This window comes from Schistocerca cancellata, chromosome 3 (genome assembly GCF_023864275.1).
Source record: "Schistocerca cancellata isolate TAMUIC-IGC-003103 chromosome 3, iqSchCanc2.1, whole genome shotgun sequence".
In the NCBI taxonomy this organism is placed as follows: Eukaryota; Metazoa; Arthropoda; class Insecta; order Orthoptera; family Acrididae; genus Schistocerca; species Schistocerca cancellata.
The window spans coordinates 525526678-525550806 of record NC_064628.1 but is presented as its reverse complement, the minus strand read 5'-3'; the positions used below and the strand labels follow the sequence as shown (position 1 = coordinate 525550806).

General features: G+C 41.7%; 1 protein-coding gene across 1 annotated transcript in view; it reads left to right on the top strand.

Moving 5' to 3' along the window:
- LOC126175350 (N-acetylneuraminate 9-O-acetyltransferase) overlaps positions 1 to 24129 on the top strand; it is a 269896-nt gene that overhangs the window by 51053 nt on the left and 194714 nt on the right. The window contains exon 2 of the mRNA XM_049922083.1: positions 9817 to 9913. Within this exon, the coding sequence (XP_049778040.1) occupies positions 9817 to 9913 (97 nt within the window). The remainder of the gene's footprint in view (positions 1 to 9816; positions 9914 to 24129) is intronic.

The following is a 24129-nucleotide window of genomic DNA, read 5'->3' as shown; positions in this document are numbered from 1 at the left end:
TCTATCTTTGGGGATCATGTCCACCTCTACACGCAGTTTGTTCTTCCTCAGCATGATGGCATCTACCAGCTGGACAACACAATGTGCTACACTGCACACAGCATATGTGTGTGCTTCGAAGAGCACCAGGATGAATTTACCATGCTCCCCTGGCCAGCAAATTCCCCGGATTTAAATCTAATCGAGACACTGTGGTATCACCTCAGTGAGACTGTTAACACCATGGGTCCTCACCCATGAAAACTAGTGCAACTGGGAATGGCATTGGAGTTGGCATAGCTCTTCATCTCCGTGACACTCTTCTTGCATATCTCACAGTGGCCTGCACTGCAAAAGGTGATTTTCCAGACTTTTGACAGGTGGTCACATTAATGTGACTGGACAGTGTGTAGGCCTATGTAGTATGCTCTTGTAATAATAGTAGAATAATAGTAAATCCCTTACAACTGACAAGTAGTCACCAACATCGTCCCTGCAAAAGAAATGGCTTTCACATATTTTGATGGTTGAAAACTTGGTGTTTTTCTCATTGTTTTCCATTAGGCCACAATGATACAGCTATCACTCATAATTAGTGACGAGTTCCAGGAGAACAATTGCTCTACCACTGAAGGACTGTAGCGATGCCTACTGTAACAAAGAGATTGACTGACTGTGTGTTAGAACTTTCAGTAATTAATTCTGTGCAGTTGAAGTGGACACCTGCTTACTGTTGCTCCTGTCACTTTAATTTTACTGTGTGTAAATTCAAAATATTGCTGCCAGCAGAGTGGAATGACAGTGCAGCCCCCAATGAACACAATACATAGAAATGTTGCAATTTCAAAGTACACAAGCTGTAGAAATAAAACTACAAAAAATCATGGTCGGTTTCAAATTTTTTTACTACCCATATTTGTAGTAATTATGCTTGGAATCTTGATTTCAGTATTGGTTCTTAGCTTCCAATTATAGGTTTATTTATTTAATTTTATTCATCCAAGGATCATATTATGATGATACAGGAATTGTCACGGTAATACAGTGAAAACCAACATCTCAAAATATACTTACACACAGAATACATAATTATGCTTTATGAGGATATGACAGGTGGTCAGTTGTGGCCTTGACAAAGCAACCATACTGACATTTGCCTGAAGTGATAAGGAAAATCTAAATCAGGCTTGCCGGACAGAGGAATTCCATCCTCCCAAATATTAGGACAGTGTCTTAAAAGCTGCACTGCTTCATTTGGATGGTCCCTATTGTACAGTGTTCTTTGATTTAAACACAGTTTGTTTCAGGTAACTCATAATATAAAACATAGTTTTATTCATTGCAGTACACACTAAGGATATCCATTGGTGTCTCTTGGACCGTGAAAATCCTGCAGTTCCTCTTGCACTAATTCCAGTCTGTTAATAAAACTGACTCCATGCCCATTACCGTTCATGTCCTTTCAGTCCACCTGAAAAACCGAGTCAGATTGCTACAGTGAAAGTACATGGATTGCCCTCCAAATATTGGATTAGAAAAATAATGTTGTCTGGTCTCATGATTCCTTTAGCAATATGTAATTCTATATAATTACTCTTAAGAAATGTAAAGATTTGGTTGCTTGATTCAGTATGCATGCTATTAACAGATCTCATTACATATTTCATTTAGCAGGTTTCATGATGGTCAGGACATTGAATGCAACATTTTAACTACTCATTGCTGCAAACTATCCATTGCACTGTTATTTAAGCTTCCCCTCCCCCTCCCCCCCTCCCCCTCTCCTCACTGACTAACTAGACTCTTGATGTCATGTAACACAATCTTGTGATTTCATATTTTCATTTTTTCATTAGCTACATCATGTCTTGTTTCTTAGTATGTTGATCTATGCTTCTGCCACACATGGATAGTGTGATAATTTTATGATTATAACTAACTAGTGTCAAAACATAGTTACGATCTATTTTGTTTGATGTTGGAGTTCAGTAGTTCCTCAATAATTTTGATTGGCATTCTTATCAATAGTTGTAAAATATGAATCTTCAATTTTTATCATTTATAAATTCACTTACATTGCTATTATATATCATCATTATTTCACTCAAATGGTCTTTTACCAGTTTCTCCTACAATTTTCAAATACATTGACACTATTAATCTATCGGACCAATTTAAACCAGACATCAGTATGAATAACAAAATAGAAAGAAAATGAAGTTCTGGGTGTTCCTGAAATGGAAAGTTTACATTTAGTGTGTGTTACCATTTTGGACTTAAGATAGTGAGACATGGATTATTTGTTATGTGTCGACAGAAGTGCCGACACAGTGTTATTTAGACGGGCCGAATAGGCACGCTATAATCTCACCCAGAATATCGTGAAGTCTGAAACAGGATAACTATTGAATGGTAGCAAGAAAAGTACGTAGTTGCTTTATACTTAACTTTTATTCTCTGATGAATACAGCGTTCTTCTTGAGACATTTATACTATAACTCTCAAAGTAGGTAAGGCTAATGGCGCCTTGCTAGGTCGTAGTCATGTGCTTAGCTGAAGGCTATTCTAACTGTCTCTCGGCAAATGAGAGGAAGGCTTCGTACGTCTAGTCGCTAGCAATGTCGTCCGTACAACTGGGGCGAGTGCTAGTCCGTCTTTCTAGACCTGCCATGTGGTGGCGCTAGGTCTGCAAGTACTGATGGCGGCGACACGCGGGTCTGACATGTACTAATGGACCGCGGCCGATTTAAGCTACCACCTAGCAAGTGTGGTGTCTGGCGGTGACACCACATTCCTCCCCCGCAAATCGGCGAACGGTCGTGTTATAAGGCTTCCGCCCGCCGTGGGGAGGGCCCCATGTTGACGTATGCGATGAGGTGGGGAGCCTAACAACAGGCGAGGCTGTGCCACCCGCACCCGGCCATTCGGTCCGAGGGGAGCTAGGAAACGCCTGGAAACCTACTCCAGGGTGCACGTCAACATGCGGCGTATGCGCCCGTAATGAGACAGGGGTGTCCGAAGGGTCGACCTCCATTGCGTCGGGGTATCCGACGCGCGATGACGCCATGTGGTCCGGAGCGGGCAAGAGGTCCATGGCGGAGGACAGCTGGTCACGGGAGGCGATCGGCGGCGCGTGACCCAGGGAGGCGGTTGGCGGCTGCAGCGAAGCGTCCTCTGCGGGCTGCGCCGTCGGCGGCTGCTGCGGCGGCTGCGGCGGCGCGACGCCATGGGGCAGAATGGAAGGCATCGTCGGTAACACCTGGGGATGAGGCGAGCCAGTAGATGGGTCCCCAGGGCGCTGACCGGACGGCTCCGTCGCTGAAAGCAGACGGGGAGCGGCAGAACCCAGGCGACGACAGAGGCGCAGCTGATTGAGATGCCGACGCACCTCACCAGAGGCCCCCAAAACCAAATACATCGCGCGGCCGAGGCAGCGAAGAATGCGCCCTGCGAGCCAACGCCGTGAACCGCGATAGTTGCGATATAATACAGCGTCGCCAGGAGCAAAAGCAGGAGTCTGCCGCTGCACAGGAACCTGATGCGGCGGATGCAGCAAAGACATCAAGGTTCGATGAGGACGACCGTGAAGCAACTCAGCCGGCGAGCGACCATCGCGGGGCTGAGAGCGATACGAAGACAAAAAGAGCAACAACGCGTCCTCCCGAGAATGCGACTCTTTCAACTTCAACATCTGTGACTTGAAAGTCCGGACCAAACGTTCAGCGGCACCGTTTGACTGAGGCGAAAACGGCGCGGATGTCAGATGTTGAATACCATTGGCCTTGCAGAATGACTGAAATTCTGCGGACATGAATTGTGGACCATTGTCAGAAACAATAGTCTGCGGAAGACCTTCAATGCAAAAGATAGCAGACAACGCTTGGATGGTGGCAGAGGACGTCGTGGAAGACATCCGGACAACAAAAGGAAAATTACTGAAGGAATCGACAACAACCAACCATCGAGCATTCCAGAATGGACCAGCAAAATCTATGTGTAAGCGTTGCCAAGGGGAAGCGGCTTTCGGCCAAGCAAAGAATTTCCGCGGCGGTGCGGATTGTCGTTCGGCACACGCCATGCAAGAAGAGCACATATTCGTAATCGCAGCATCGATTCCGAACCAAGTACAGTGCTGACGAGCAAGTTGTTTCGTACGCACTATACCCCAATGTCCTTGGTGGAGAAGCTTTAAGACAGATGACTGTAACGAACGTGGGACCACGACCCTAGACTGATCATTATCAGAACGCAACAACAAAACACCACGTCGTACAAAAAGTCTCTCCTCGTGAGCAAAAAATCGGCGAACCATCGGATCCTCGATCCGCGACTTCGACAAGGGCCATTGCGTAGCAACAAAACGCAAAACGGTAGCAAGGACAGGGTCAGCAGCTGTGGCTGTAGCTACACGACGAAAATCAATCGGAAACGATTCGACCACGTCATCCGTTTCCGCATCAATGAACATGCAAGCAAGTTCGGAAGAATCGAATGCTTTATCCTCGGCAACAGGCAAACGGGACAACGCATCAGCGTTGCCGTGCTTAGCAGTGGACCGGTACAAGATATCGTAGCGGTACTGCGAGAGGAAAATAGACCAGCGAATGAATTTCTGCGCTGTACGTGGAGGTACAGGCTTGTTCGGATGAAAAAGCGATGTCAAAGGTTTGTGGTCCGTGATGATGGTAAAGTGACGACCATACAAGAAATCGTGAAACTTTGTAACACCAAACACGAGAGCCAAAGCTTCTTTCTCTATCTGGGAAAAATTTCTTTGCGCTGACGAGAGCAATTTGGACGCAAAGGCAATAGGGCGATCATGCGAACCATCTTTGTGCGCAAGCACAGCACCGATCCCGAAATCCGATGCATCTACCATCAACAAAAGGGGTTTCTGGGGATCGAATGGCGTAAGGCAAGTATTTGAAAGCAACGCCGATTTCAATTGGCGAAAGGCGCGTTCGCATTCCGTCGACCAGACGAACGGAACACCTTTACGGCGTAAGCGATGAAGCGGAGCTGAAATGGAAGAGGCATGAGGAAGAAATTTATGATAATAGTTAATTTTTCCCAACACACTCTGTAGCTGCTTCACATTTTGCGGCGAAGGCAAGTCCTGTATGGCACGGAGGTGCTCCGGACTCGGATGTATGCCTTGGGCATTAATGACATGGCCCAGATAAGGCAAGTCACGAGCAAAAAACACACATTTGTCCTTCCTCAAGCGAAGACCATTCTGTCGCAAGACCTGAAATAATGTTCGGAGATTTTGTAAATGTTCCGCTTCTGTCTTTCCTGAGATCACTATATCGTCCAGATAGTTTGCTGCAGTAGGGACCGACGCACAAATAGTTTGTAAATATTGCTGAAACAATGCAGGGGCGGATGCACACCCGAATGGCAGTCTTTTGAATCTGTACAATCCAAGATGCGTGTTAACCACCAATACGCGCTGGGATTCTTCGTCCACCGGTATTTGCAAGTACGCATCTGCTAGGTCCAACTTTGAAAAATATTTTCCCGGGCACAGTTTGTCAAAAAGATCTTCCGGGCGGGGCAAAGGAAAAGTAGCAGTCACTAGTTGTGGATTCACTGTTGCTTTGAAGTCCACGCAAAGTCTCAATTTTCCGGAAGGTTTTTGCAAAATCACTAAGGGTGAGGCCCAGAGAGAAGCCTGCACACGTTCAATGACACCTTGCGATTCTAAATCTTTTAATGTTCTTGTGACCTCATCACGCAATGCGTGAGGAACATTGCGCGCTCTGAAAAATTTCGGTTGCGCGTTGACTTTTAGTTCCAAATGTGCTTCATAGTTCTTAGCGCAACCAAGGCCCGGTGCAAAAATGTCTGCAAATTCCTCACATAGACTAGAAACACTGGCTGAAGGCACAGTCTGGTTCACTGAGAGAACCTGATTCACAATAGACAAGTTAAACAATTGAAATAAATCTAAACCAAACAAGTTCACTGCAGCAGAAGAACGAAGAACGTAAAACGACACAAGTTTTGTTTGTCCCTTGTATGTTGCAAGAAGGCTGCACTGTCCTAACACAGGGATATGCTGTCCTGAATAACTAGTGAGCTGAACTTTTGCGGCACGCAACGGCGGTGCGCCCAGTTGTTTGTACGTGGCGTGATTGAGCAATGAAACTGCAGCTCCAGTATCGAGCTGGAATGGTATCACTTGTCCGGCAAAGTCCAAATCTACAAAGAGTTTATTGTCCTGCTGACGACAAGAGCGACTGTTTTGTGCAACTTGAACAGACACTGGGACAGAATCACGTGCGACGTGACGGGCCCGCCGCCGACGTCGACGCACACTTTTTGTGGGACGAACACAGTCACTGTTAGAGAGAGGAACACTGGGCGGAGTGGCATTAACTACATGAATGTCCATGGGCGAAGGTTCCCGAGCCTGAGTGTCCTTGGTTCGATTCCGGCGCGAAGCAAAGGGCCTGGAACGGTTGTGATTGTCTGATCTGAGCTTTTTCTGGCAAACACTTTGAACATGTCCTTTCCTATTGCAGAAAAAGCAAATAGCTTGGCGTGACGGGCAATTTTCACGCGAATGTCTAGTAGCACACCGCGGGCATGATTTCACTGCATTTGTGTGCTGGCGAGGCACACCTGGTTTAGAGCGCGGCGGCAGCTGCGTCGAAGTGCGCGAGGGCAGGTTACCGGGCCGCGCAGCGCGTCCAGCGGGCCGGTTAATGTTACACACTGCTGGCGAAGTTTCAAAAGATTCCTGAGCACAGTCAAGTGTGTCTTGCCTATCCAATATGTCTATCACTTGTTGAAGGGAGGGATTAACTAGTTTCAAAATCTGTTCCCTTATGCGAACATCAGAAACGTTCTGTGCTATTGCATCACGCACCATTGTATCTGAATAAGGAAGGCCACAGTCACATTCAAATGCGCAGTCCCTAGTAAGGCCTTGCAAAGTTGCAACCCACTCCCTATTAGTTTGACCGGCCGTACGTTTTGTACGAAAGAACGTATACCTTTTTGCAACTACATTAACTGTTTCTTTGAAATAGGCATCTAAAGCCGACACAATTTCTTCGTAGGACAGTGTAGCTACGTCACGTCGGGGAAACAATTTCACTATCACACGGTAGGTGGACACACCGACACAAGAAAGCAAAAACGGCTGCCGCTCATTACCTTGAATTCTGTAGGCTGCGAGATGAAAGCCGAACTGTCGTGACCATTCCGGCCACGATTCGTGAGTGGAATCAAAGGGTCTGAATTGCGGTGCAACAGCAGGTGGTGGCGGCGGCAGCGACGAAGCGGCGGCAATCCCATCCTCGTCGCCAATGTTATGTGTCGACAGAAGTGCCGACACAGTGTTATTTAGACGGGCCGAATAGGCACGCTATAATCTCACCCAGAATATCGTGAAGTCTGAAACAGGATAACTATTGAATGGTAGCAAGAAAAGTACGTAGTTGCTTTATACTTAACTTTTATTCTCTGATGAATACAGCGTTCTTCTTGAGACATTTATACTATAACTCTCAAAGTAGGTAAGGCTAATGGCGCCTTGCTAGGTCGTAGTCATGTGCTTAGCTGAAGGCTATTCTAACTGTCTCTCGGCAAATGAGAGGAAGGCTTCGTACGTCTAGTCGCTAGCAATGTCGTCCGTACAACTGGGGCGAGTGCTAGTCCGTCTTTCTAGACCTGCCATGTGGTGGCGCTAGGTCTGCAAGTACTGATGGCGGCGACACGCGGGTCCGACATGTACTAATGGACCGCGGCCGATTTAAGCTACCACCTAGCAAGTGTGGTGTCTGGCGGTGACACCACATTATTAATATGAAAAGTATTCAAAAACCAACAATTGCTCAGTACCCAGTGTAGAGATGTTTGTAATGAATTATTAGGGAACCCTGGGATGTAAGTAAATGGATAAAAAATGAACTGAAATGGCAGATGTAATGGCCGTGATGAACATGGAGTGATGGTTGACAGGACATGTAGCCAGATGAACGGATGACCTACATCTACATTTATACCCCACAAACCACCATGAGATGCATGACAGAGGGAATATCCCATAGCACCAGTTATTAGGGTTTCTTCCTGTTCCGTTAACACATGGAGTGTTAATCGTTTGAATGGCTGTGTGTGTGTGTGGGGGGGGGGGGGGGGCACAGTAATTATTCTAATCCATACATGAGTGATTCCTAGCAGTTTGTATTATATTCCTAGAATAACCATTTAAAGCCATTTCTAGAAACTTTATTAATAGATATAAACTATCCTGAGAACGTCTGTCTTCAAGTGTCTTCCAGTTCAGTTCCTTCAGTATCTCTGTGACACTCTCCCATGGATTAAACAAACCTGTGATCATTCTTGCTGCCCTTCTCTGTATGTTTTAAATGCCCCTTTTAGTCATATCTGGTATGGTTCCCATACACTTGAGAAATATTGAGAACCGGTCGCATGAGTGATTTGTAAGCAATCTCTTATGTAAACTGATTGCACTTCCCCAGTATTCTACCAATAAACAAAGTCTGCCACCGGCTTCACCCATGACTGAACCTATGTGATCATTCCATTTTATATCCCTACAAAGTGTTGCATCTAGATATTTATATGAGTTGACTGATTACAACAGAGACTCATTGATATGAGAGTCATAGGATACTACTTTTTTGTTTTGTGAAGTTCAAAATCTTACATTTCCAAACATTTAGAGCAAGTTGCTAATCTCTTCACCACTTTGATATCTTACCGAAGATCTGACCAAATATTTATGCCTCTTCTTACAGATAGTATTTCATTACAGATAACTGCATCATCTAAAAAACCCTGATTTGTGCTGCTAATATTGTCGGCAAGGTCATTAATATACAACATGAACAGCAAGGGTCCCAACACAGTTCCCTGAGGCACGCCCAGATTTACTTCTACATTTGATGATGACTACCCATCCAAGGTAATATACTGTGTCCTCTGTACCAAAAAGCCCTCAATTCAGTGAAAATTTCATTTGATATCCCAAACGATCATACTTTTGACAATAAGCGTAGGTATGGTGCAGAGTCAAATGCCTTTTGGAAATCAAGAAATATTGTTTCTGCCTGGTTGCCTTGATCCGAAGCTTTCAGTGTATCATGTGAGAAAAATGCAAGTTGAGTTTCACAAGATTGGTGTTTTCGAAATTCCTGTAGCATTGAGGAGGTCATTCTTTTCAAGTAATTTTATTATGTTTGAGCTCGGAATATGTTCTAGGATTCTACAGCAGTAGTTTTGTGGATCGCTTCTGCTACCCTACTTGTAGACTAGTTTTACCTGTGCTTATGTTGTCTGCTCTGGATCTATCCGTACAGAAAGACCAAGTGGCAACATTATGGAAGCTGAGTAGATGATATTAAAAGACATCAGTGCATATTGTTGAAGATTGTAAAGCTTGGGAAAGGAGTCAAGGCTCTTATCCAGCTGTAGGTGACAAATAGCTGATTATGATGGTAACATGTTATCAGTGGCCTTCAGTACAGATTTTAGTGAAAGCCTTCTCAAAGTACGTAACTCAAGACGCAATTCACCCTAACTGGTCTGTTCTACAACTAGTTAGTTGCCCCATATTCACAACTAAAGTCAGCATGGTCTTTTGCTTGATTAAAGTTCACTTCTTTTTCTTTGTGAATTTGTTAATAACTCTAGTGAACATTTTGTCCAGTGTCTACAGTCACCGCCCCCCCCCCCCCCCCCCCCCACTTTTTGACATACATAATTTTTTTAGTTGTTTTTGTATCACTGTGCCTCCAACTAGAAAATAATACTGTAATTCATTTTTGAAAATGATGACAGCTCTCTTTCTCTTTGTTTTAGGAATTGATTCCTGCAAGTGGCTTCTTTCTGATGGTAGATTTAAAGGTAACCAGGAGTGGCAGCCATACGGTTGCATGATGCACCATTACAGTCAGACGTAAGTACATTTAGACTAAAGCAGCTATTTTCAGCAAATAATAAAATGATATCTCATTCATATTTAATGAGTTTCCATTAATAAAATCATGCAAAATTTTATGCTTGCAACCGAAGAGGAAGTCTTCCAATTTGTTAACTGTTTCACAATTTAACATACTGAAGTCGTGGTTCAAAACCTAAAGTTTTAATCTTATTGATGCCAGGTAAGCAGATGTCAGGTTGCAAATTTTCTATTTAATTTTGTTGCACTTCCTTGTAGACAGATGACTGGAAAGAGTGATCCTTAACTTTATTTTCAAACATCACTCAGAGGCTTATAAATAAGCAGTGTGAAAGTTGCTCATAGGGTAATACAGCATTTCAAGAATAAACTTGAAAGAGGCAGTATCACATTCATTAATCCAGTGTCAGCATATAACACCTTCAGCACTAATAAATATATTACAGAGTACATGGTACACGTTATCTTACCCATTAACAAAATTGTCCACTGGATCCTGCAAAATAAGTGGTGGTCCTGAACTGTAGTTAAAAATGCTGTAAGATCACTCCCTGTGCAAAATGGGATATAAAACATTATTCAGACTGTGCCTATTATCCACAACAATCATTGTGTAATCTTGACAGTCAAAACTTTAAATAATTTTAACTGATAGCCTACATGATAGTGCACACATGTGATTAAAATTTGCTCTAGCCAAGACCTGAAAATTTCCAACATTTTTATGAGTGGTATCCCACTATGTTGAGAATAGCAAGTCATAGTAAGTGAAAAGATAGCTACATGCGTAATTGTGCATTTATGCCTCTGCAAGCCACTGTCCAATATGTAGCAGATGTTACTTTGAACCATTGATAGTCATTCCTGTGCATATCTTTATAAGCCCTAATTTCTTTGTCTTTGCACAAGATGAAATTTGAGGCAGCAGAATTGTTTCATGGTTTGTCACAAACACTGGCTTTCTAAGTTTCTACATCTACATCTACATCTACATCCATACTCCGCAAGCCACCTGATGGTGTGTGGCGGAGGGTACCGTGAGTACCTCTATCAGTTCTCCCTTCTATTCCAGTCTCGTATGGTTCATGGAAAGAAAGATTGTCAGTATGCCTCTGTGTGGGCTCTAATCTCTCTGATTTTACCCTCATGGTCTCTTCACGAGATATATGTAGGAGGGAGCAATATACTGCTTGACTCCTCGGTGAAGGTATGTTCTCGAAACTTCAACAAAAGCCCGTACCAAGCTACTGAGCGTCTCTCCTGCAAAGTCTTCCACTGGAGTTTATCTGTCATCTTCATAATGCTTTCACGATTACTAAATTATCCTGTAACGAAGCGCGCTGCTCTCCGTTGGATCATTTCTATCTCTTCTATCAACCCTATCTGGTACGGACCCCACACCAGTGAGCAGTATCCAAGCAGGGGGTGAAAACGTGTACTGTAACCTACTTCCTTTGTTTTCAGACTGCATTTCCTTAGGATTTTTCCAATGAATCTGCCTGGCATCTGCTTTACCGATGATTAATTTTATATGGTCATACCATTTTAAATCACTCGTAAGGCCTACTCCCAGATAATTTATGGAATTAACTGCTTCCAGTTGCTGACCTGATATATTGTAGCTAAATGATAAAGGATCTTTCTTTCTATGTATTCGCAGCACATTACACTTGTCTACATTGAGATTCAGTTGCCATTCCCTGCACCATGCATCAATTCGTTGCAGATCCTCCTGCATTTCAGTACAATTTTCCATTGTTACAACCTCTCGATATACTACAGCATCATCTGCAAAAAGCGTCGGTGAACTTCTGATGTTATCCACAAGGTTTTATATTTTTTTTTTTTTGTGAATAGCAACGGTCCTATGACATTCCCCTGTGGCACACCTGAAATCACTCGTACTTCGGAAGACTTCACTCCATCGAGAATGACATGCTGCGTTCTGTTATCTAGGAACTCTTCAATCCAATCACATAGTTGGTCTGATAGTCCATATGCTCTTAATTTGTTCATTAAATGACTGTGGGGAACTGTATCAAACACCTTGTGGAAGTCAAGAAACACGGCATCTACCTGGCAACTCGTGTCTGTGGCCCTCTGAGCCCAGTGGACAAATAGTGCGAGCTGGGTTTCACATGATCGTCTTTTTCGAAACCCATGCTGATTCCTACAGAGTAGATTTTTAGTCTTCAGAAAAGTCATTATACTAGAACATAATACGTGTTCCAAAATTCTACAACTGATCGGCATTAGAGATATAGGACTATAGTTCTGCACATCTGTTCAACATCCCTTCTTGAAAATGGGGATGACCTGTGCCCTTTTTCAATCTTTTGGAACGCTATGCTCTTCTAGAGTCCTACGGTACACCGCTGCAAGAAGGGGGAGGCAAGTTCCTTTGCATAGTCTGTGTAAAATCGAACTGGTATCCCATCAGGTCCAGCGACCTTTCCTCTTTTGAGCGATTTTAATTGTTTCTCTGTCTCTCTGTCATCTATTTCAATATCTACCATTTTGTCATCTGTGTGACAATCTAGAGAAGGAACTACAGTGCAGTCTTCCTCTGTGAAACAGCTTTGGAAAAAGACATTTAGTATTTCGGCCTGTAGTCTGTCATCCTCTGTTTCAGTACCATTTTGGTCACAGTGTGTCTGGACATTTTGGTTTGTTCCACTTACCGCTTTGACATAAGACCAAAATTTCTTAGGATTTTCTGCCAAGTCAGTACATAGAACTTTACTTTATAATTCGTTGAATGCCTCTCTTATAGCCCTCCTCACACTACGTTTCGCTTCATATAATTTTTGTTTGTCTACAAGGCTTTGGCTATGTTTATGTTTGCTGTGAAGTTCCATTTGCTTCTGTAGCATTCTAAATTTGTTGTTGTACCATGGTGGCTCTTTTCCATCTCTTATGATCTTGCTTGGCACATACTTTGTCCACTGATCCTCAACACTATTTGTACTTGGGATAAAACTTTTGTGTTGAGCTGTCAAGTACTCTGAAATCTGCTTTTTGTCACTTTTGCTAAACAGAAAAATCTTCCTACCTTTTTTAATATTTCTGTTTACGGCTGAAATCACCGTTACTGTAACCGCTTTATGATTGCTGATTCCCTGTTCTGCATTAACTGTTTCAAATAGTTCGGGTCTGTTTGTCACCAGAAGGTCTAATATGTTATTGCCACGAGTCAGTTCTCTGTTTAACTGTTCAAGGTAGTTTTCAGATAATGCACTTAAAAAAAATTCACTGGATTCTTTGTCCCTGCCACCTGTTACAAATGTTTGAGTCCTCCTGTCTATATCTGGTAAATTAAAATCTCCACCCAAAACTATAACATAGTTGGGAAATCTGCTCGAAATATTTTCCAAATTTTCCTTCAAGTGTTCTGCCACAACAGCTGTTGAGCCAAGGGGCCTATAGATACATCCAATTACCATGTTTGAGCCTGCTTTAACCGTGACCTTCACCCAAATTATTTCACATTTCGGATCTCCATCAATTTCATTTGATACTATTGCACTTTTGATTGCTATAAACATACCTCCCCCTTCACTTCCTCGTGAGTATCATCTTCTTGCCTCCAAGAATTTACATCTAAGATCATGGAGCATTTCCATAACACCGATGATCAAATCGATAATAAATATAGCAGCATGCCTGTGAATTGCTTTGAGGTCTTCCTTTAATTGAACTGTTTAGGAATTCCTGACAATTAAGAATTGATGAGACAAGCTTTCAGTACAATCCTTTATTATTGTACAAAAATTTCCCAGAATGCTCTCAATAAACTGTAATACACAAGTTATTTTCCCTACAAGAGACCTTGTGATTTCATTCCAGTTCATATTATTTCACAATGCCTAGATACGTATCTGACATGACTTAATTGAGCAATATCCCATTAATACTGTATTTCTTCTGTACAGAATAGTTGTATTACACTTTTCCTGCGACACTCGTGACTTTACCTTTGTCAACATTTGGATGTACATCTATACATTAAGAGCTAGCTTATGGTACATGGTGGAACATGTTCCTGTCACTCCTATTCTCTCTTCCCTGTTCTAGTTGCAGATTGTGCACAGAAAGAATGATAGTAAGCAAGGCTCTGTCTGATCTTGGATCTCTCTAATTTTACTCTCAAGGTCTTTTTGGGAAATACATATAAAACAGTGTGTTAGTTGACTTTCCTAGGAAAAACTGTTCTCAAAATTTTGTCAGTAAAGCACACCTCACTTGTAGTCTACCACTGGAGTCTGATGATCATATCTGTCCATTTTCACACTGTGGAGAATAATCTGTGATGCTATTCCTGTGTGGATCTTCTCTATTTCCTGTGTCAGATCTATCTGGTAAAGGTGCCAGACTGACAAACAATAAAAGGGCACCCAGCCATAAAGCACCATCTTTTGGGCAATGGTCTGTGGACAGTAACATCACTGAAATGGAATAGCTCACCCAGAGTTCCAATTGGAAACCAATGAAAGACATTTAGGATGAGACAGAATGTTGATTTCACCCCAGACCCCAGCGTCCAACATCATTACCTTCTCTGGTTTTGACTATTGAGGAAGAAACAGTTGCCATTCTTCCAGACATTCACATAGGTCATTAAGTGTCCCCAGCAGAGTTCAATTTGTCATGAAGATGAAGGGTGGACACAACTTATACTGATGTCCACTAATAGGTGCATTTGATATTCTTTACCACATACTGTATTTGTCCACCCTAGCAGGTATTTCCTTTCAATAAGTCACTACAATTGCCATCCCATTTTGCTGACCACGTACAAAATAAAAATCCTCTCCCCCGTTACACACACACACACACACACACACACACACACACACACACACACACACACACACAAACAATATCTGTAACTTTACATTGTTATTTTACAATATTTTATAACTTTTGGTATGTATCACCACTAATAATAGCTCTTTCCAACCATTTGTATTTGTATGGAATACGTTGTACCAGGTGTACCGGTATGAAATGAGCGTTTTTTGTGAAAATGAAACACTAATTTTGAAACGAAAAGTAAAAACATTTTATTTAAAGTACTGACCATTGCTTTCTATACATTTTGACCACCTTTCTGGCAATTTGTGGACACCACGCCAATAGACATGTTCGTCTTTTGAAGCAAACCAATCAGACACCCAATTTTCAACTTCTTCGTAGGAATTGAAGTGTTCCTCAGCCAGTGCGTGTCCCATTGATGAAAACAGATGGTAATCAGAAGGGGCAAAATCTGGTGAATACATCGGGTGGGGTAGCAGCTCCCAGCCAAGTGTTTTGATTGTATCCTGCACCAGTTTTGCTTTGTGTGCAGGTGCATTCTCGTGTAAAAAAAATTACTTTGTCATGTTTTCTGGCCCATTCTGGTCTTTTTTCGATCAATGCATAGTTCAAATTGATCATTTGTTGTCTGTAGCAATTAGTATTCACAGTTTCACCGGGTTTTAGAAGCTCATGATACACCACACCTTTCTGATCCCACCAAACAGAGCATTGTCTTCTTGCTGAATCGATCTGGTTTTGCAGTCGATGTTGATGGTTGTGCCAGATTAACCCATGATTTTTCCCATTTAGGATTCTTAAAATAAATCCATTTTTCATCACCAGTAACAATTCGATGCAAAATTGATTTTTTTTCATGTTTTTGAAGCAAAATTTGACAAATGGTTTTTCGGTTTTCCATCTGTCTTTCATTCTATTCATGTGGCACCCATTTTCCACACTTTTGGATCTTTTCTATGGCTTTCAAACCGTCATAAATTGTTTGTTGTGCAACATTTAACATTGCTACCATTTGCTTCTGACTCAAAGTATCATCTTCATCCAATATTGCTTGCAATTCGGTGTCTTCGAACTTTGTTGGTGGTCTTCCACGTTCTTCATTTCTTACATCAAAATCATTATTTCTGAACTGTTGAAACCATGTTTTGCATGTTGCTTCTGATAGGGCATGATCACCATATGCCTCGACAAGCATTCGATGCGACTCTGCAGCACTTTTTTTGCAATGAAAACAAAAAATTAATGCTTTCCGCATATCATCACTTTCTGGTACAAAATTCGACATTGTTAACACAATGAAAACGTATGATGTTGTTTGTTCCATGACTTGATGTATACTAAATATCTTTGACAGATATCATACCAACCAAACAAAAAAAATTAAGGCTCGTTCACAACAAATGTTCCCTATCAACACATTTGTATCTTAACGCTCATTTTATAACGGTACACCTGGTATTTGTTTCTATTGATATGCTGTGTCCTATTGGGTAGGAACTCTTCAAATCAATTATAATTGGTCTAAAATTCCGTACACTTATGTTTTCTTCATCAGATGACAATGCAGCTTAGCAACTGTGCATAAATTTGGTTATGTAAAATATTTTTCTCCATCTAGAATTTGTTCCGAATAATTTTGATTTATTTGATTCACATTAATAATAGATTTCATAAAGGCTTCACCTAAAATTTATACTGAAAGACTTGTGCCTCCCATAAGATGACGTGTTCCAGTTACAAAAAATGTTGCTCTATAGATTAACTTACTTTACTTTACTTTACTTTACATATGGCAAGGGCCTTATCGACCATATGCCTGCTCTATGAGCCTCTTCCACTCCTGCCTGTCCAATGCACTGTTTGTCCAGTTGCTGCTGCTGTTCATCCTCGTCGTGTCCTCCCGAATGTTATCCCGCCATTTGATTCTGGGTCTCCCTCTTCTTCTCGTTCCTTGTATTGTTTTGCTGAATGCCTTTCTAAGTAGTCTATTCTCTGTCATTCTTGCTATATGGCCTGCCCAATTCAGCCTTCTCCTCTTGAGCACTTCGACGATGTTACAGTGTTTGTACAGCCCTCTTAATTCTTCATTTCTTCTTATTCTCCATTCCATGTTATTTTCGTCGTATACAGGTCCAAAAATTTTCCGTAGTACTTTTCTTTCAAATATTAACAGTTTTTCTTCATCATTTTTTCTAAATATATTGTTTCACATCCATATAACATCATAGGTATAATGGTCAATTGATTTAAGCGGATTTTGAAGTTATTGCTAAGTGATATTTTCTTAGAATTTTGATGAAACTAAAAAGTGACTTGTTTGCTGTTGATAAATGGGCATCTATTTCTATATCTGTTCTGTTGTTATTACTAAAAATACTTCCTAGGTACTTGAAGTGGTCAACAGTCTTGAAATTGAATCCATCTACAGTCGGAGGTGTATCTTTTCTGGTTTTCTTACTTATGGGCAGGTATTCTGTCTTTTCTTCATTAACATGTAATCCTGCTTCCCCTCATGAACCATGGACCTTGCCGTTGGTGGGGAGGCTTGCGTGCCTCAGCGATACAGATAGCCGTACCGTAGGTACAACCATAACGGAGGGGTATCTGTTGAGAGGCCAGACAAACATGTGGTTCCTGAAGAGGGGCAGCAGCCTTTTCAGTAGTTGCAAGGGCAACAGTCTGGATGATTGACTGATCTGACCTTGTAACAATAACCAAAACGGCCTTGCTGTGCTGGTACTGCGAACAGCTGAAAGCAAGGGGAAACTACGGCCATAATTTTTCCCGAGGGCATGCAGCTTTACTGTATGATTAAATGATGATGGCGTCCTCTTGGGTAAAATATTCCGGAGGTAAAATAGTCCCCCATTCGGATCTCCGGGCGGGGACTACTCAAGAGGATGTCGTTATCAGGAGAAAGAAAACTGGCGTTCTGCGGATCGGAGCGTGGAATGCCCGATCCCTTAATCGGGCAGGTAGGTTAGAAAATTTAAAAAGGGAAATGGATAGGTTAAAGTTAGATATAGTGGGAATTAGTGAAGTTCGGTGGCAGGAGGAACAAGACTTCTGGTCAGGTGACTACAGGGTTATAAACACAAAGTCAAATAGGGGTAATGCAGGAGTAGGTTTAATAATGAATAGGAAAATAGGAATGCGGGTAAGCTACTACAAACAGCATAGTGAACACATTATTGTGGCCAAGATAGATACGAAGCCCACACCTACTACAATAGTACAAGTTTATATGCCAGCTAGCTCTGCAGATGACGAAGAAATTGAAGAAATGTATGATGAGATAAAAGAAATTATTCAGATAGTGAAGGGAGACGAAAATTTAATAGTCATGGGTGACTGGAATTCGAGTGTAGGAAAAGGGAGAGAAGGAAACGTAGTAGGTGAATATAGATTAGGACTAAGAAATGAAAGAGGAAGCCGCCTGGTAGAATTTTGCACAGCACAACTTAATCATAGCTAACACTTGGTTTAAGAATCATGATAGAAGGTTGTATAAATGGAAGAACCCTGGAGATATTAAAAGGTATCAGATAGATTACATAATGGTAAGACAGAGATTTAGGAACCAGGTTTTAAATTGTAAGACATTTCCAGGGGCAGATGTGGACTCTGACCACAATCTATTGGTTATGACCTGTAGATTAAAACTGAAGAAACTGCAAAAAGGTTGGAATTTAAGGCGATGGGACCTGGATAAACTGAAAGAACCAGAAGTTTTACAGAGTTTCAGGGAGAGCATAAGGGAACAATTGACAGGAATGGGGGAAAGAAATACAGTAGAAGAAGAATGGGTAGCTTTGAGGGATGTAGTAGTGAAGGCAGCAGAGGATCAAGTAGGTAAAAAGACGTGGGCTGGTAGAAATCCTTCGGTAAAAGAAGAAATATTGAATTTAATTGATGAAAGGAGAAAATATAAAAATGCAGTAAATGAAGCAGGCAAAAAGGAATACAAACGTCTCAAAAATGAGATCGACAGGAAGTGCAAAATGGCTAAGCAGCGATGGCTAGAGGACAAATGTAAGGATGTAGAGGCTTATCTCACTAGGGGTAAGATAGATACTGCCTACAGGAAAATTAAAGAGACCTTTCGAGATAAGAGAACCACTTGTATGAATATAAAGAGCTCAGATGGAAACCCAGTTCTAAGCAAAGAAGGGATAGCAGAAAGGTCGAAGGAGTATATAGAGGGTCTATACAAGGGCGATGTACTTGAGGACAGCATTATGGAAATGGAAGAGGATGTAGATGAAGATGAAATGGGAGATACGATACTGCGTGAAGAGTTTGACAGAGCACTGAAAGACCTAAGTCAAAACAAGGCCCCTGGAGTAGACAACATTCCATTGGAACTACTGACGGCCTTGGGAGAGCCAGTCCTGACAAAACTCTACCATCTGGTGAGCAAGATGTATGAAACAGGCGAAATACCCTCAGACTTCAAGAAGAATATAATAATTCCAATCCAAAAGAAAGCAGGTGTTGACAGATGTGAAAATTACCAAACAATCAGTTTAATACGTCACAGCTGCAAAATACTAACACGAATTCTTTACAGACGAATGGAAAAACTAGTAGAAGCCGACCTCGGGGAAGATCAGTTTGGATTCCGTAGAAATACTGGAACACGTGAGGCAATACTGACGTTACGACTTATCTTAGAAGAAAGATTAAGGAAAGACAAACCTACGTTTCTAGCGTTTGTAGACTTAGAGAAAGCTTTTCACAATGTTGACTGGAATACTCTCTTTCAAATTCTAAAGGTGGCAGGGGTAAAATACAGGGAGCGAAAGGCTATTTACAATTTGTACAGAAACCAGATGGCAGTTATAAGAGTCGAAGAGCATGAAAGGGAAGCAGCGGTTGGGAAGGGAGTGAAACAGGGTTGTAGCCTCTCCCCGATGTTATTCAATCTGTATATTGAACAAGCAGTAAAGGAAACAAAAGAAAAATTCAGAGCAGGTATTAAAGTCCATGGAGAAGAAATAAAAACTTTGAGGTTCACCGATGACATTGTAATTCTGTCAGAGACAGCAAAGGACTTGGAAGGGCAGTTGAACGGAATGGACAGTGTCTTGAAAGGAGGATATAAGATGAACATCAACAAAATTAAAACGAGAATAATGGGATGTAGTCAATTAAGTCGGGTGATGCTGAGGGAATTAGATTAGGAAATGAGACACTTAAAGTAGTAAAGGAGTTTTGCTATTTGGGGAGCAAAATAACTGATGATGGTCGAAGTAGAGAGGATATAAAATGTAGACTGGCAATGGCAAGGAAAGCGTTTCTGAAGAAGAGAAATTTGTTAACATCGAGTATAGATTTAAGTGTCAGGAAATCGTTTCTGAAAGTATTTGTATGGAGTGTAGCCATGTATGGAAGTGAAACGTGGACGATAAATAGTTTGGACAAGAAGAGAATAGAAGCTTTCGAAATGTGGTGCTACAGAAGAATGCTGAAGATTAGATGGGCAGATCACATAACTAATGAGGAAGTATTGAATAGGATTGGGGAGAAGAGAAGTTTGTGGCACAACTTGACCAGAAGAACAGATCGGTTGGTAGGACATGTTCTGAGGCATCAAGGGATCACCAATTTAGTATTGGAGGGCAGCGTTGAGGGTAAAAATTGGAGGGGGAGACCAAGAGATGAATACACTAAGCAGATTCAGAAGGATGTAGGTTGCAGTAGGTACTGGGAGATGAAGATGCTTGCACAGGATAGAGTAGCATGGAGAGCTGCATCAAACCAGTCTCAGGACTGAAGACCACAACAACAACAACAACAACAACAACAACAACAACAACATCAACATGTAATCCTGTTCTCTCAGCAATTTTGTAGTAATTTTGCATCTCTTTTTGCATTCTCTTTTGGAACTACTTGTTAGTGCTACATCATCTGCATAGGCAAGTCTTGTAATGTTCATATCCTGTAGCTGGATCCCTTGTGGACTGGTTTTAGAAAATTCTCTATCATTATTCTCTGTGACTAGGTTAAAGAAAATAGGTGAAATGGCATCCCCTTGTCTCAGTCCAGTATACACCTTAAAATCTTCAGTTTCTCCTACCGGTGTCTTTATGCGACATAAAGTTTCATCGATGCACATTTTAACTAATCTGATTAATTTTGATGGTATTTTAAATTTCTTCATTATATTTAGGAGTATATGTCGGTGTATGCTATCATAGGCCTTTTTAAAATCTACAAATAATATGTGGACAACTACATTGAATTCCCATGCCTTCTCAGTTACTTGTCTTAGGGTGAATAAATGATTTAATGTGGATCTGTTTCTGCGGAAACCGCATTGGTAGTCCCCAATAAGTTCTTCTGATATTGGTATCATCCTGTTTAATAGGCAGCTTGATAAGATTTCCAGAATGAGATTTCACTCTGCAGCGGAGTGTGCGCTGATATGAAACTTCCTGGCAGATTAAAGCTGTGTGCTCGACCGAGACTCGAACTTGGGACCTTTGCCTTTCGCGGGCAAGCACTCTACCATCTGAGCTACCGAAGCACGACTCACGCCCGTTACTCACAGCTTTACTTCTGCCAGTATCTCGTCTCCTACCTTCCAAACTTTACAGAAGCTCTCCTGCGAAACTTGAAGAACTAGCACTCCTGAAAGAAAGGATATTGCGGAGACATGGCTTAGCCACAGCCTGGGGGAGGTTTCCAGAATGAGATTTTCACTCTGCAGCAGAGTGTGCGCTGATATGAAACTTCCTGGCAGATTAAAACTGTGTGCCCGACCGAGACTCGAACTCGGGACCTTTGCCTTCCGCAGGCAAGCGCTCTACCATCTGAGCTACCGAAGCACGACTCACGCCCGGTACTCACAGCTTTACTTCTGCCAGTATCTCGTCTCCTACCTTCCAAACTTTACAGAAGCTCTCCTGCAAAACTTGCAGAACTAGCACTCCTGCAGTTCTGCAAGTTTCGCAGGAGAGCTTCTGTAAAGTTTGGAAGGTAGGAGACGAGATACTGGCAGAAGTAAAGCTGTGAGTACCGGGCGTGAGTCGTGCTTCGGTAGCTCAGATGGTAGAGCGCTTGCCCGCGAAAGGCAAAGGTCCCGAGTTCTAGTCTCGGTCGGGCACACAGTTTTAATCTGCCGGGAAGTTTCAGCTTGATAAGATTTTGTAAGTGATATCCAATAAGGCAATTCCTCTGTAGTTATCACAAACTAGTGGATCATTCTTCTTAAATATGGGGCACACAATTGCAGTTTTCCAATCTGCAGGAATGGTTTCCGTCTCCCAAATTGTTTCTATTAATGCCTTTATTTCTAATTCCAGTTGTGGGCCTCCATTCTTTAATAACTCGGCGTATATCTTGTCCTCGCCACAAGCCTTGTTATTCTTTAATTTCTTTGTTGCTTGCTGTATTTCGTTTACTGATGGGGTAGTAACTGTATCAGCTGTATCAATTGTATCAGGTTCTTCCAATTTAAAGTAAGAGTGTGGGTCATTGCAGATGAGAAGTTGTGAAAAGTATGTCTTCCATCTGTTTTGTATGTCAATTTTGTTCGTCAATATTTTCCCATACTGATCATTTATAAACTGTTCCATTTTATTGAATTTACCAAAGGATTTTCTTGTATTTTGATACATCTGCCTTGTCCTGTGATGTCGGAAATCATCCTCTGCTTCTCTTATCATATTGTTATAGTATTCCCTTTTCTCTTGTCTTAGGGTTCTTTGCGTTTCTTGGCGGAGTTTATAGTATCTTTCCATCAATGTCACATTGTCCCTTTCTTTAATCCATGCATTCCTCGCATTTCTTCTTTCCAGCACTTTTCTTTTATTAAGTCGTTTTCTTTCACCTATGATTTTGGAAACTGCTTCTTGAATACAGCCCTTCAGGTGTCTCCATCTGCTTTCGACATCCTGGGTTTCTGCCTTATTCAGTCTCGGTTTTGTTAGGTTGCTTTTAATTTCTTTTGTAAAATTTTCTTTTATATCTACTTTCGCCAGGTTTCCTATGTTATATTTTGTAATTTCTTCTCGATTTCTATTTACTTTCCTTTTGAGTTTCACTTTCATTTTTGATATTATTAACATGTGGTCTGTGTCACAATCCACTCCCCTAAAGGTTCTGACATCTTTAATGCTGTTTTGGAATCGTTTCTCGATAGCTACATGATCTATTTGATTGAATACCTTTCCATCCGGTGATATCCATGTTCCTAAATGAATGTGTTTATGTTGAATTTGTCATTGCAAAGTTTATAAGTTGAACCCCATTCTCTAAACTTTCCTCGTGTAAGCTAAAATTTCTAATGGTTGGCTTGTAGATTTCTTCCTTTCCTACTGTGGCATTAAAATCTCCTAACACTATTTTCACATTGTGCCTACTTAATAAGTTGGCTTGTAGAATTCTTCTTTCGTGTTATCATCCTTATCTTCTGTGGGTGCGTGTGCACTTAGAAATGTAATGTCTAACCACTACATCTGAATAGTTATGTATGATATACGGTTATTAAAATGTTTGAACTCCCTTACTGAGTCATCTATTGATTTATGAATGTAGAAACCGGTTCCAAATTCATGGTGCTGACTGCAGTCTCCATACATTATTGTCCCATCTGCTATTTTCAGTGAACCTGTTCCCTGCCATCTTACTTCTTGGAGAGCTACCAGTTGCACTCTATATTTTCTTAATTCATTTGCTAGTATTTGGGCAGTTCCAGGACGATACAGGCTTCTAATATTCCATGATTCAAAAGAGAAATCCTTGTAGGTTTGCCAGTTTTTGTTCCAGTGAATCCTGTCTGGTTTCCAAGGCTGGCATTGAGTATCCTGACCGTTTCGTTTTTTTTTTTTTTTTTTTTTTTTTTTTTTTTACATGAGTGGGTTGGTAGCCCTCTGCACAACCCCCAACCTGGAGGACCAGGAGTCTTGATTTTGGGGTACTCTCCCCCTAGGAGGGTTGCCTTCACCGCGGCTGAGCGAGCCTCTCCTGCCCGTGCTAGTTTTGGTCCACCCCGGGTATTTTATTTTATCTAGAGAGCATTCCCCTATCTGCCACCTGGGGAGGCGCCCGATGGGGGACTAGCAAACCCCACACGGGTTTCTTAAATTTCCACTGAGGGATTGAGGTATAGCACTGAAATCTGTCAGATCCAGGTATGCACCAAACTTTACTTAGAGAAGATGTAGGCCACTAAAAGGTGGAAAATCTATCATGAGCACAATTGTCTTTAAGATGTTTGAGTATGTGATGTGCAGGGTAATCATGTACTTTCCCAAATGTTCTAGATCCTTCGTGGCACATGTAGACCCACCATAGGATGAGAGAGATGATAGTTATGGCTTGGGCATAGGGAAATCCCCTGTAGACATCTACAGAACAAGATGTTGAGGTATTGATGACGGCAAGAAATA